This window comes from Neopsephotus bourkii, unplaced genomic scaffold (genome assembly GCF_033783945.1).
Source record: "Neopsephotus bourkii isolate Nb327-2 ecotype Australia unplaced genomic scaffold, CSIRO-AGI_Nbou_v1 NB_1350, whole genome shotgun sequence".
In the NCBI taxonomy this organism is placed as follows: domain Eukaryota; kingdom Metazoa; phylum Chordata; class Aves; order Psittaciformes; family Psittacidae; genus Neopsephotus; species Neopsephotus bourkii.
Genome location: NW_026901829.1, coordinates 3,673,343 through 3,689,142, shown reverse-complemented (window position 1 = coordinate 3,689,142; position 15,800 = coordinate 3,673,343). Strand labels below are relative to the sequence as shown.

General features: G+C 37.7%; 1 protein-coding gene across 4 annotated transcripts in view; it reads right to left on the bottom strand.

Annotated features, from left to right (window-relative positions):
• Positions 1 to 2,123: 2,123 nt before the first annotated feature.
• Positions 2,124 to 15,800, bottom strand: part of CXADR (CXADR Ig-like cell adhesion molecule) — a 35,344-nt gene continuing 21,667 nt past the window's right edge. For 3 of the 4 annotated variants that reach the window (XM_061366706.1, XM_061366705.1, XM_061366709.1), the window contains exon 7: positions 11,136 to 15,704. In XM_061366706.1, the coding sequence (XP_061222690.1) occupies positions 15,437 to 15,704 (268 nt within the window). In that variant the 3' untranslated portion in view covers positions 11,136 to 15,436. Of the gene's footprint in view, positions 2,699 to 11,135; positions 15,705 to 15,800 lie in introns of those variants that run through there. The other variant, XM_061366704.1, reaches the window with a different exon arrangement.

Genomic DNA, 15,800 nt, shown 5'->3' with positions numbered 1-15,800 from the left:
GCAAGTACAGGCGGCATTTAGGCTTTGTCAAATTCTCCAGGTCCAGGCCAGTTAGCTTGCACACAAAACATTAGACAAAGTATTTCTGGGTGTGGACAAGAGCACAGTTACCAAACAAGTATCTGCTTGAACTTTCCTGGGAAAACCAAGCCCTGGCAAGAAGTTAAGGTATGTAAAATGCACTACTACTTCTCATTTAAAATAGTGTTGGCACAAGAGCCTGCATGTTTCCACTTGCTGACCATGCATGACTAAGCTATTCTGCATATTAAATACATAGGATAAATGGTTGAAAAACATCATCTATAACCAAGTAAATATGCCATCTACAATCAGTCCTAAATACCCCCCTGGTCACAATATTCTACACAGGCATGACTTCCAGGATTCATTATTGTATCTTCCAAGCCTGAGAAAGGTGGAAGAAAGCAAACTGACAGTGAGACTTCCGGTGTGGCATCAAACAAACTTTCAAACTTGTACTCTGTTTATGCCACAGCAAAATAAAGCTAATAACACTTATTTGGCGACCTCACTGGTGTAGGCTTTTGGATTTAATATCCAAAACACAGTATCTTTCAAAAGACTCATTATTGGTATCTGGACATCTGGCAAGAACATGTGGATCAGACAAGTAACTCATTGGACAGATGACAAAGTAGTTGTGCAGTTACTAGTTACTTGCAGAAAACCTAAATTCACATTTCTTTGCAAAACGGACACATTTAACTTCAATGACAGCCTTGTTACATACTTCTTTACTTAAAATATATACATATTGAAAGTTACTTTAGTAGGAATTTGACTACAAAAACTAGTTTACTTCACTTATTCCTTCAAGAGTGTACTTTGGTGTGTCAGGTTTTGTGGATTTTTCTGCAAAAAAGAGTTCTCATACAAAATGTAGTATTTAAATAAAACTTGCACAGTAATTCCTACCTTTCCCCTCCCTTCCTGAAACACTAGCAATTAAGCACTTAGATGGTGGTGATCCTTAGTGGGGGGAAAAGACATTTATTCATCTTATATGGAGGACAGTATAGCAAAAACGGTAAGCTTTATCTATAAATCACTACCTTAAGGAACATACACTAAACAAGCAGTTGTTGCTTCTTGACCAGGCAACTTTCATGACTTTCATACTGATCCAAATGGAATTTTACCCTGATTAATAACTTGCCAGATTCACTCACAGGCAAGTTTAGGCAGCATGGAGTCAAAGGAGAGAATGAGGAATGTAATATTCTGGCATAAAAACAAGTGCTTCTTAAAGGCAAAGTATCTTTTCTGTAAGTAAGATATTGAACTTAAATTAAGACTTTGAATTATTTTTTTAAATTGGCTACTTAAGTCAATGATATTTAGAAACCCTCCTCTCCACTTTTTTCATACTGTTTTCTTAGGTGGTTATGCTTCTTTTTTCATGTGCAGTGACAAATACAATTATATGGCAGTTTTGGTCAACAGCACCTGAGTTTCAGTTCATTCTAGAATTAGCTGTATTCCTGTCAAAAATAGAAGCAACATAATTTAATAAGTACTCTATTTTTTCAGCATTATAACCACCAGTTTCACCAATGGATTATATGGCTGCTTGCAGACCACAGCGTAACAGGCATCACTGCATTAGTAACTACATAGCTAAAATGGTAAAAAAACATCACGTGCACATACACCCACAATATCTCAAAAGCACAGAATGATGTAGTTGATCGAAGACAGGTTTAAGTTTGCACATGCTCGCTGTCACTTCCTAAGTATCGGGGTGTCCTTCAGTGTGCTCTGATTTACGTGGACTGTGACAGATAACGAGTTATCAAAAGTACCAGTTGGGTACCAGGCTCCAAAAATTAATTACTAAGCTCCCATCCATGGGATCAATCTGCAGTGGTCTCATCCTTAAATGGTTTAGGTAGATTAGTAATTTCATTATAAAATAAATACCCAAAGTCTCCATGCCACAGGAGGTAACAAGGACCCCACAACCAACACAGTTTAAACAACGTGCTCTTCTTCCCTGTTGTTTTCCTGTATGGTAAACTGGGGAGCAGGAAGAACATACATTCATGTACATACATGAATTACCACAACACCTGCATTAACAGATTGTGCTGAAGCCTGTGTTAACTGTAACATTCAAGTGCATTTTATTAAGAGCTATAAAATCCATACAATCTTAAAATACAGCGCATTTCACACACAGGTTGCGAGAGCTCATTGGTATCACTAAAGCACTAAATAGATGATGCACTTCCTATCAAATCAGCCAGGAAAAACCCAAACTATCCTATTTCAGATTACAATCTCTTTCAACACCCCACTGCTTAAGGCAATATTTCTACTACCTGAGTTGATTTTGTTAATTTCACAATGTTTTGAAACTCCATGGAGGGGGCTCAGAGGAGGAGTGATTGTGCACACTTTTCAAAATACAGAACTAGCAAAAAAAATGTCGGTAGTCAAACTGTAAACATTGCATTAAAATATACGTAAAAGAAAAAATTTGGTACTTACAAAACTGAATACAGCCTATTCAAGATAAAAATCTTGAATCTAAAGTGAGATCAAGTAAAAAAAACAGCACTTCATTTCATAATGTACTTCACTTTCACCATACTTGAAAGTCATGCAAAAAATGATGCCTGTTTCTTCATGCTTACACCACTGTTATGTCACCAATCTTGTGTGCGATGTCATACTATAAAAAGAAAGAATATCATTAATCTACATTAACAAGAGGCTAGACACTGTAATATACAGTAATTAAATGCATAATTCAGATCATAACCCAAGTTATGGTCATTCAGATTCCATTTACCAGTGTCTTGAAGAAAACCTGTGCAGTGGTATAGAAAACCAACTCCTTTTATCAGTGAACTTTAAATTACGAAGTTTAACTTAATAGCAGTTTTTCAGTAACTTCACATAGGTTATTTGAAAATCCTTGTAGATTTCCCTGTGCATACCTTCTGCAACCCATTTTTAAAGAATCTGTTGAGATGTCTCTTTCTTCAATTACATACCAGTAACTTGAATTATCAACCACACACTATTGTTGTTTACTGCCATCAACAGAGTTTTCTCAGTGAATCCAGTGAATCATCCCAATCTGATACTTCCTTGTTTTACCATTTCATTAAAAGCCAGTTCTAGTTCCTTGACTATTTTTGTTCACTTTTTGTGGACATACTTTTTTGCACAAAGATAATAAACCCCCCAATTCTTTCCAATTACAGTTCTTTATCAGCTCTGTATTCTCTGATACCATATTCGAAGACTGATATTGTAAGAATTTTTGCTACCACTCCATGCTGCAAAACTCCCTTTTCTATATGCTCCCTGTACTCAAACTCTGCTGACAGTCAACACTATTAAATTTCCAAGCATGATACTCTTAACAGAAAACAACTCTTCCTAATTAATAATCCACAAATGTATATGGATATATTGTGTTTACTAGAAACAACTAATTTTCTTACTCCACCATTTCAGCTTATTACACACTTTTGTATCATTACATCAGTCCTCACAGATGTTTATATCTTGCCACAATGCCACAATGCTTTCTCTGTAAGACTAGTAATTACAAAATCTGACTGGGGCTACCTCTGTAACACCTTCTTCCTTGCAAACTGTCACACTGCAATTAGAATTATACATCAAATAAGATCTTCTAGTTGCATGTGACACGAAAAATGATTATCTTAGAAAACCTTGCTTGGAAGCATAACTCTTATCAGTACCGTTTGGCATTAAATCACCATGTTTGCCTTCTTTGTATTTAAAGCTACTATGTAGCATGAGAAGCTTCATTCTGGCTGTTGTTTATATATTTATTTGGGGCTGAACACTGAGGCGAGAAGCACCCTTTCTGTCTGTGTTCCTGCCTTTGCACCATGGCTAACACAACGCTCCTGCTTCCCACCTCTTGCATTAATAGCTCTGGAACAGACAACTAGTTAATAATTAGTAAATATATGCCTTTTAAATAAAGATTAACCTGCTCCCACATAGTTCATTTTATCTCACTTTATTGGAAAAGCCCGAAGAAACAGAGCTTTCACATTCCAAAATATTTATAAATCAAGTTATTCCCAGAGATAAGGCAGGCACATGAGTAAAGGCTCACGTAACGACAACTCTCCGTAAAGCACATCTGGTTCACCCCCTTTCAAGAATTAGTCAAGAGACAATACATCCTGCTTATGAAGAAAAAAGTCTGTTATATGACACAGACAGACAAGCTGGGATGGGGTGAGAGCTTTTGATCCCCAGTTGTTGGGAAAAGCCAAAGTTTTTAAAATCAGATGCTTCAATGAGCTAGGACAAAAGGGAACAAATACAACATAATCTGTTCTCCTTTGCCTGCACTCTCCTGATGCTTTCAGTCTTGATTTTCTTCTTCTTTTCTTCTCAGCTAAGTAAATCCCTAGCAATAAAAAGAAAAGAAAAACGCAGTCTGGCAAGTGAACCCTAGCATGCAGCTAGAGGTTATTCATGCAGCTGTGACACAGCGTAAAACACAACAAACCTACCCACCAATGTTGTAACTTATAAACAAGATGTGGTAACTCTTTTGGATGTTGCAAGGAAAAATACCAATTAATGAGAAACTGCTGTCTGCCCAGGTACTTGCAATCATAAATGTATTACCTTTAAGCTGGAAAAACACTGCCCTACTTTTATTTTTACTATAACTTGAAATACCCAGGTAGTGCTGGAGGTACTGATTGAGTGACTACTGTCAGGACAGAATTAAAAGCCATTAAGCAGCAGGGGCAGAGACAACCACAGACAGTCTGACCGAGATAACTATCTTTAAATACATGTATCTGAAAATTTTCTAAGATGAACAGGGGAAGTTTAGATTGGATATAAGGAAGAAGTTCTTCACTGTAATGGGTGGTGAGGCATTGGAATGGGTTGGCCAAGGAAGTTGTGAATGCTCAATCCCTGGCGGTGTTCAAGGCCAGGTTGGACAGAGCCTTGGGTAGCATAGTTTAGTGTGAGGTGTCCCTGACCATGGCAGGGGGGTTGGAACTAGATGATCTTAAGGCCCTTTCCAACCCTAACTGTTCTATGATTCTATGATGAAAGGAGCAAAAATAAGCACTACATGGGTAGCTGGTAAGACTGAAAACACTCGTCAAGGCTGGCTTTAAAAAAATTACAATGTGATGGCAAACTCTAGTTCCTGAAGTTCCTAAAAGTGAAAAGAACTATCTCCATTCTAACAGATGTGAAAGCTCAGGAATATGGAAATGTCAACATTTAAGAACAACAACAAAAAAAGAACCACCCAAAAAATCCTACAGCTAAGTCATGACAGAGTGAGGACATCAACCCTAATCCTTCACTTTGTTCATCAGGCTCCCTTGCCTTGGGATTCTTCTTCTTATTGCACGTGAGTGAGCTTCTATTAGTCACATTAAGCATTAAGGATATCCTATGCTTCCTTCTGTGTTCAGCAAAATTTCCACCACCCCCATGTACAAACTATAAAGCCAGCAGCAAATTAACTAGTTAATATGGGTAGCACAGACATGGGATGTTGTTAGGGTAAAATTCACATGTGCAATACAATGACCCAATTTTCAGTGTCAGTTGGATACTGCACTCAGAGTGCTGACTAAAACCCTAGCTTGCTCAGGTAACAGCAGGGGCAGGGAAATTAAGCTAATTCAGGCAACAAAAAGAACTGTTGGGCATAAAGGCTCTAACACTCCTTCCAGCTCTTTCATCTTGGAATAAATAATTTTAGCGGGTTGCCTCAGATTCCTGCCTGCCCACCCAGTTCACACACTATTAAAAATATGATAATCATATGCCCTATTTAAATAATACACCTAAACTACTCCAAGTAGCAACATAACCTTGATTTTAAAAACATGTGATTGATGTTCAGAAGTTTGATGCCTTTCAAGTACATAAGTCTTGCATGATCAGAACTGTATGTTATCTGTACAAGAATCACAATTTTCATTGCCTTGCTCCCAAAAGAAACCCAACAGATACAATGTGTCTGGGGAATTTTTTTGTTCCTGAATGAGTGGCAAATGGAGAAACATCACTGATTACCTTAACTTTAGTCTGAAGGAAACTGGCATTTTAATGGCTGACTCTAAGCTCACATCTGTACTAGGCGATCAGGCTTCAGTTACGCTTTTTTGGGGGGTTGGTTTGGGTTTTTTTTGGTAAATAAAAGGGATGTAGAAGTATGGACTTGCAGCCTACCAGTAGTGTGCATAAAGGTACAATAGCGTTTCTCACAGGACTGTTAAAACCTATCAAGAACCACATTCATACCTCAGCTGCACATTACGGTTAATGATCTTCAAACAATTTACAGCATTTTGTCAGAGCTTACAGAGAAACACAAAATGTCCTTAATTGATGCAGATTACAATAACCATTTTCCCACCTATTTTTCCAAACAAGCAATAATAAAATAACTTTATGGCACCTAAGAGGGGCATTTTGCTTTCTGCTGGAAAATGTAACATCACTTAGCAAGTCGTTGCAAAACACCAGTGAAACCCTATGGTCACATTTAGCTGCAGAGTGGAAGGGATGAGGGCTGCCACAGCATCAGCCGCGAGAGGGCGTTCAGTATTCCCAAACACAACTTTTATTACTTTCAATACAAAGCACTCATATTGAGCCGTGGTTTTTCCCAAATGGGCTAGAGACAGTATGTGAGACCACAGCATTTTTTGCAGTGTAAGTGGGCATTAAAAGTCATCAAATTAAATAGGTTACCTAAAGAGGTCACCCAAACCACAACTGAAGTTTGAAACAAGAGAAAGAAATACTATAATTCCAAAGCAATTTCATATTGAATTACAGAATGAACACAAGGACAAAACCAGGTCAAGACCAAACACTTCATTTCAAGCTGTGTCTTTTTAGTAAGCTCTATTTTTTCTTGTGTGCCAACGAGAAACAGTGAAGAATAAACACTGCAAGCTGTATGTTGTATTTTACAGCTCTTACAGCTGAGATGATCTGTTTCTGGTCTTGACAGTTACAGGATTGGAAGTGACATGGAAGGGCATTTTATTTATCTGGATACGAAGTTCAGTGCTGGCAGCCACACCATAAGCTTTTTGACATGTTCCACAAAGCACCAGCTGTGCCCCAGAGTTAGCACCTTTTTCACTAGTCACAATTCAGTAGTTTTATGTATTGCCACCAGTTGCCTTTTTTTCTGGTCTGTGTTTCCCTTTCTCAGTTTCCTTCCCACCTGAGCTATTCTACTGGTAAATAGAATTGTAAGTAATAATTTTACCTTGACTTCCTACAGCTAGGTAAGGCATAGCACAAGTGTTTTGACTTCAGTGAGTGGTTTCTTAGAAACACCTCCCACTCAGATGACTAGTGAGTCATCTGTAAGTTGCTGATGATGATGGTTGCGGTCAGAAACCTTAAACACTGAGAATGGATGCACCACTGCACACTTTAACTTCTGTGAAATCTGACTAATCCTGACTGTTGTTTCACAAGTAAAATATTACTAAAGCAAATAAAGCAGTAAGGGAGATTCTGTTTCCTGTATGGGATAATAGTTTCATTTACAAATCACAGCACAGGCTAAGTCATAAGCTATGAAAAGGTGTTACTTCACTTGTACAGCAGTAACTGGACACATCAAAAAAAATCTCAAGTTTCTATTCACACAGAATGTAACTTGCAAAACTGACATAACTGAAAGCTATTACACTAATGGTACTAAATCACTTTTATGGCTCTTTATAATCTGATTTAATACTCCTTGATACCACATTCTGAATGAGTTGCTACCTAACCTGAGGGACCACTGCACCCCTGAAGATGTGTCTAGAGCACCAAGAAAGCTATACTGTCACAATTTGCCTTGTATGGGGTGTTCAGAAGACTCTAGTCTACAGTTTCTTCTGATTGGGTCTTTAAACATTATTCCTAGTAATAAAAGAACCAAAAGCATCACATGCAGAAATTACGTATCACAGGAAGAGTACAAGTACTCCACAATTTAAGTAATTAAAATATGCTGGCTATATAAGCAACTCTAAATGCAAAACGGTTTTGCAGGCTGTTTCAAAACCCTTAAATCAGATGCTGCTGAAAACCAGAGTAGGGAAGGGCTCCAAGAAGTTGCACTTCCATTTGTACTTCCAGAATTCAGTTCCCTCCTACAAAACTTGCCTCAAGCTGATCAGACTCGATGCTTTCCTCCCCCCATTTTGTAATTAGGAAAGATGCTCAGGGAAAGAGTGCAATACCCCTCAGGTACAGCGCCTAACTTCTGTCCCCTCTGCCCACAGCTCTCAGAACCACAGCATCTAGCCCTGAGAAGCAGGACAACTGTCATCGCATCACACAGCTTTCTGTGCTTCCCAGCGGACATACTACCCCCAGAGGTTTTTTCCCGGAAGAAAAAATTAGATTACTGAAGGTAAAATGATGTGCTTTCAGATGTTAACATCTAATGTTGCCATGTTTTAAAGTTGTTACATAATCAAGTTGTATAACCATTAACATGCTTAACTTCTTTATAAAGCTACTCCCCTCCAGCCACCTAGCTCTCCTAGTCATACAAGGTTCCTGTATGAGTTGCGCAACTTTCCTCACGTTTCCTGAAGAATACGGTAGAATTGTCCTTCATCCATTTCTTTTCTAGACAGCACTGACCACAGAAATTCCAGTGACTGCTCTAATCCACTAAACAGCAGCAGCTGCTGCCACTAAAGGCTATTAACTTTGCATATTCAAAGCAACCTCCAGTACTCAACAGCTGAAAGCTGAAGCCTTCAAGATGCCAACTTATGAGGATGCCCCTAACACTGGCATACAACAATATGAAAATCAAATGATCCTTAAAAGATCCCATTTTCAGAAACTTGACTTTGAATGGCCGTCAGAAGCAGGGACAAGGCAACCCTCCATGCCAGTTTTCTGCCAGGTTGGTTGTTCTACAAAATTAAAGGTTCATATTCTCCTAGTAGCTGAGCCTGTCACATTCTGTAAAAAGCCTAAGGGAAGTTAAACGAGCAGAACCATCGTAACTGAAGTGCACACATTATTTTTACATTAAGGTGCAAGTCTTAAAGCAACACCTGAAGATGTGAGCAATCACCTAGAGTCATTCCACAAGTGAAAGGTAATTTTAGAATGAGACTTGAAAAGGTAGGCAACATTCCCAGCTTCTTTCACAGTACTCTTGCTTTTGCTCCTTGATCAGCTATTTTCCTCGTGAACTCTTTTGGTTTTGTTTTTTGGATTTTACACACAAGAAAGCCAGGCTAAGTTGCTGTCACCAACTGTTTTTTTTTAAACGGTCTTAACAATTAATTGCCCATCAGCCTTACCAGAGCTGGAAAGAACCCAAGCATCTGAGAAGTAAATCTGAAATAGTTTTGAAGCTTATCTGTGAAGCTTAAAGTACACAAAGGTGTTCAGAGAGAAAAATGAAACAAAACCAAAACAGCAAGACAAACCTTTAAAGAAACTATCCAAGGCATTGCCTAATATAAAAGGACCACAAAGGTTTTGTGTAACAGCCAAAGATCAGTGCCCTCTGTTCTTTCAGGACAGTCTCAGGAAAGCACTAGCTGCTTTGCTGGAATCCCCACAGACAAGCTGGGGGCACTCTGCTCCTCTGATTCACAGTCCTCTCCAAATAAAAGACGTCTAGCAGCTGCAGCATGCAAGTGCCATGTGACAGATCTGCCACCTTTGGAAAGGATTGAAGTCCTGAACTTAAGCCTTGATATTAAAGGTGTAGAAAGGTTTCTTGGAGCTCTATGAATACTATATTCATATCACCCAAAAAGATCCATGCTGGATTAGCCTGAAGACCTGAACTCCTGTGCTCTTACAGAAGTCACCAGTGGAAGACCTGCTACTTTTGTGCAAGACAATAGAAGCCAGACTTAGTCAACAGCTTCTGTAGTGGGTGGTATGCCTGGCAATTTAGGTATCCTAGAATAACAGGGTACTTTGTCTTAGTGCAGGAACTAATGGTTAAAAATGGATAACTATTTTGTGAAAACTTACATGACTGCTTATCCCTGCTTCAGAGCTCTGATTCCACAAATTAGAATACTTGAAAACACGCAAGAAAGCACTTGGGAGCGGCTAGCCATGTTCACCACTGATATTTAGAAAGCACCTGATTTATGTCCTAGTTTTGCTAAATTTTCTGTGTTTTTATTGCATGAAACAAATATGAACCTTCATTTTTATTAGGTTTCCATATGTATTTAAGCACAAGTTTTAATCTGAAATGGGAAAAATTCCCAAAGGCTTTCCCACTAGTACATCACATGCTCATGCACACACTTATAAACCAGGTTTTTATATATACACAAAGTTACTGAAACATCTGGCATGGCTCAGGTACACATTAACATATAAAGATAGGCACACACTATAATATATGAAGATATGCTGACCTTATGAACAACTGTAAGCTAATTAGGCCTCCAATGATATATATGCCATTAATGCAAACAGAGCCCGTAAGAGGCCACAGAATCATGGAATAGTTTGGAAGGGACCTTCAAAGGTCATCTAGTCCACCAGACTATTTCCTACAACTATGTGCCCAAAGGCAATGCTGGAGAAACTGCATTCATCTTAACATAAAACTGCAAGGACAGCCGTCAGCTGGTTTGCAAGGCTAAGGGAAGGGATGTAGCTCAGTCAATTTCATCTGAACCAAAAAAAGGTGCCTATTAGTTGACTATAAAACCAAGTGTTCTATCAACATGCTTTGAGTGCTGTAAACCTGCTTCTTTGAATTTTGAAAGACAAGAATTTATCAGTTTCAGGATTTTTCGTTCTACAGAAGAAGAGATGAACTTTAAAGTTCCTCTCCAGCCTTATGTTTTGGAGTAACTGTTGAGATCGTTCTGGTATGTTTTTAAAACTGATCACCACATTTGTATATCTACATCAGAAATCACAAATAAGCACATGTTTTAAAACATACAAAGTTTTACTGCCTTTAGAATTTAAGTGGGGGGGGGGGGCAAGAAATAAAATTATTAATGCCAGTGTGGTATACACAGCCATATTTCTTAGTTCACCTCCAATTACATCAAAAGACAGCTGAAGCCATACACAAGAGCTGGTTTAAAATAAAGACAGACTACTGTTTTCTCCAACAGTTTTATTTCAAAAAGTACACAAGTCTGTCATGGAACTACAGCATTTTAAAATCTCGTGTCTTGTTTTTACAAATTCACTCACAACACTTGTATTTCAAAATCCCATTCCCCCCAGAAGTGTGAATATAAAACCTCATACTAAAATTCACATCAATATTCAAGTCCATGCTTTGTGCATGAGAAGCGTAATGTAACATCATAACATTTTGGATTTCAGGAAATATTTATTATTGCTCCGATTTCAGTTGAGCTGTGCCTCAATGCTAGAGGACCAATAACCAAAGGGTCCCACAAAGCACCTATAAAGTGTGTAAAACAAGGTTTAAGTGAAACAAATAGCATTATGTCTTCAGACTGGAACAAAGATCTAAAGAGATCCAGAGTATACACTGTTAAGAACAAAACCAAAAGCTTATCACAGAAGTCAGTAGTATACAATATTCAACATTACAGAAAAACTTGCAATTAAGAAGTCTTACTTGTACTATTAAGCACGAAGCATACACCCAATATGAATGCAACTATCAGAGCTGATAAAGATGTATGCATTGTACATTTCTTTAGAGTCATGGTTTATCCCTCCAACAAGGCATTTCTGTGCACTACAGTTTTGGAGGAAGTATTCCTTTTTAGGTAAATATCACACAAATATCTTTAAATATCCATTTCAGAAGGTTTATGAAAATGTTTGTAATGTATGGACAAGTGTTAAGTAACCTCTACAGTATTACAAGTCTAACACTTTATTCACACCATGCTAAAATCAAGGGGTTTCTTCTCTCTCTATATATATAGTATTCCTCAACAGGCAAGTTTACAGTCATGACACTAACTAGAGGTTTCTTGAGCTCACTGAGTATTTACATAATGGTACTGCTCTCCCCCCGCCTTTATTTTATATATATAAAATGAGACATTAAAAATGCCACCTTCTAACTGGTATATCAGCTGCCATTACTTCCTAAAACATTTCTGTTAGCAAAGTTGTCTAAGATTGGACACCTCAAATATTTAACCAGATCATCTCCTACACATCTAGAAATGACTGCTAAACTATAGTAGCTACTTTTGAGAATCATAGCCCAGTGTAAGTGAACAATCTACTGATGAAAGAAGGAATTTATGATAGGTAATATAATACTAATATAATAGTATAGTGTTTTCATAGTAGTGTTGCATCCATTCAAAAAGGCATGATGATAGCAACTTGAGGCAAAGTTTACCCCAAGTCAGAGGTTCTTTATTTCAGATAAGGACTATGTCAGATTCTATTTATTTTATTTTCCATGCAATTACATAAATAGACTGACACTGTCAAAGCTCCTAAGCCTAACAGCCAGGCTCTGAGGGCACATCATGCTGTCCTCCGGTTCTGTCCATTTATTATGTACAAGCTGATAGAGCATTAAGCATGTGTAAACTCTGCTCTGTATGCTTTAACAAAACAGGTTTCTGTTCTTGAGTGTCCTAGGGCTTACCTAAAAGTACAGGGTCTCAGGCCAAACAATTAAAAAACCCCACAAAACCAACCAACAACAAAATACACCCACCCCAAAACTAAAAGCAAACATAACACAACTCACATACAATTTCATATATGTACACAGATGGCTAAGAACCAAATTCAGTAGGTTTGTTGCCTGGTTGCTTAGGTTTATAGCTCTCTCAGTCTGTGATTCAGTTTAAGTTTTGTACTCAACTTGTATTTATTATAAATATACCCTTTTAATTAAGGAAGGCCTTAGTTTCAAGGTAAACAATCAGAGTATGATTAAAATCTCTTAAGTCTCTTCTATCATAATTAGATGCAAGATGTCTCCTCATCTAGTGCTCTTCATAAGCATATGTTTGGCACGGTTACTAAACCTATTATTTACCACACAAGGAAAAGTCCATCATCCATCTTATTGGTACAACAACTGAATAGTTTTCAGAAACATGAACACTTAGATCATAATTAGCAACTGAAGGAGTAACTGACATTTGAAATACAGACCAGTACAGAGAGAGACACTGAAGTAACATCCGAAAACAGGCATGAAGAGGTATTAAAGTACATAAGAATCAAGAAATCAGATCACAGTGTCATGCTTTAAGAACTGTACCATCATCTAAGCACCTGTTCAAACAATAAGTTTAGGCACCAGAAATTTCATAAAAATTGAAGTTACAATCAGGCAAAGTTTATTGACAAGGCACACATGAAAGATAAAAAATCTGATCTCTAACAGTATCAGTTTACAATCTAAAAAAGTCCCAAATGTGTAAAACTGTAAAAGTCTAGAATACTTAATAGCCATTCAAGTTTCTAAATTCAGTATGAAGGGTATATTCTTTAATAGTGCCAGCCAAAAACTGTGTATCTAACTACAGATAGGACAAACATTAAGTAGTAAGCTGTAGAATTCACAGATCTATAAGCAGCTACAAAAAAAGCAGACACTAAACCTAGAGGTTTGGGCAAATGTTCTATCTCACACTGCTGCTACACACAAATAATCCTAACATTTTTCAACAGGCTGTTCAGATTTCCTTCATCAACATCAGTGCCACATACTACACCCTTTAGAGTTTTCCAAAATTCCTTGCAGTTTAACATCTGTAGCTAGAATTAGCTGAAGGGACTTCACCACCACTAACTCTAGCCCTCAGCACAGGATGAAGAAAAACATAGAAAACAGGAAGGAAGAAAAAAAATTGACAGATATTCAAACTGCACTAAACTGTAAATTCAGCTTCCACACGTATGCAATTATCAATCATCAGAAGCTATCAGAGCATGTGTAAAAGTAAGATAAGCAATTGTTCTGTTCCTCTTGTAATGCTTTGAAGCTTGCAAAACTGAAGAAGGGGTTTTATTTTTGAAACATGAAATTTGCATCAACAATTTTGGATAACTAATTCCTCTCAGATTCTGGCTGCATGAAACTGGTGCTCTTGAAGTCTTAATGTCTGTTCACAATACTTAGGGCTGTTGAGGAGGCACAGAGAAATGAGCTTTAAACTCCTTGCAAATTCATACTGCAAGACATTAGAATCTTAAGTAAAGGCTAACTACTGCTTACGTGTGTAAGGAAAGATGTTTCCACAGTGGTGCTGGAAGAAGGATAGTTATCAAATATCAGTTACTTAACAGCTTTTATTAAAAACCCATGGAGCCTCTAAGCAATCGGTTTGGAAAAAAAGTAAGAACACTGCCTTAGAATCTAAACAGGCTTTGGAAAATGCAAGGTACAATTAATGTAAGACCTGCATAAAGATACATATTCATTCTTACTGTGAGGCTAACGCCTGAGCTACAGATTTTAAAGCCTAGATACCAACAAGAACCTGATAGGGCCTCTTGCATCAGATAATCATAGAATCAGAGTGGTTTGTGTTGGAAAAGACCTTAAAGATTATCCAGTTCCTACCTACCTACCTGCCATAGGCAAGTTCTACTAGACCAGGCTGCTCAAAGCCCCATCCAACCTGGACTTGAACACATCCAGGGATCCACAATGTCTTTGGACAACCTGTTTCAGTGTCTCACCAGCCTCACAGTAAAGAATTTCTTCCTAATATCTAATCTAAATAGACAGACACATAGATAACATAAGTATTAAGTTATCTGACATGACTAGAACTAGTCATTACAGAAAAATTCATGTTCCAAAAGAACTTGCAAGGTCTCCCGTCACATTCCACTCACTGAAAATTTAAAATTCAGAATACTCATTAAATTAATTGAACCAAATAACTGTCAGCCCCTGAAATAAGAGCTCAAGAAGTGCTCCAAACGTTACCAGGTTAAAGAACTGCATAAATACTCAGTTTGAACAGAATTCAAAGTCATCCTCAGTATCTCAGCTGCCTGCCACAGTCATCAGACAGTGGCCAAGTTTGGATATTTCTGTTATTCCAAAATGGAGGATAAAGTTTCAGGAACTCTGAGAAACTTCATGATCTACATATGAAATGCTTTTGTTACTTCTCACTTGTGCCTCATTGTTAAATATTAAGGACTGCACACTATCTGACAGTGTCTCTTCAGTGACTACCAGAGGTCCAAATATCTCCAGTGTCTGATATTTATTTAGGAATCTCAATGTTTTTAGCAAATAGCTCAGCTATCATATACTAATAAGTTTAAAATTAAAAATTAAAATTGGTGGCTTTTCAAACTAACTTGTTCATTTTCTTCAAGGAAAATCGCAGGTCATTATTTAAATGAGGGATGGAACACAGCAGTTTTCTCTAATACTTACAATGAACATTTTAAAAACAGCATTTAAATTAATAATATTTTATACTATGGACCCGTCTTTGCTTTGTGCTGGAATCATCACAGGGACAGCTCCCATTCTACTTAAATTAGGTGCAGCTACCTTTGAAGGTGCAAAGGATGGGTTTTGACCAGGAGGACGTTCAAAGTCTTCACTTGGAACTTGGCTATATGGTGTTTTGGTATATCCTTCCATATTTGAGGGAGACATTGAACCCAGAGAAGAACGATTGCTGCCTATGTAGCTGCGGGCTGTTGAACTGCGACTTTTTGGAGGTGGGACATCTTCTCTGAAATAGACAAAAAGCCAGTTGCAGAACAAGAATTCAGTCACCATTATTATTTTGGAGTTTTCAAAACACATTTTCTGTTTGTTTCTTTCTATT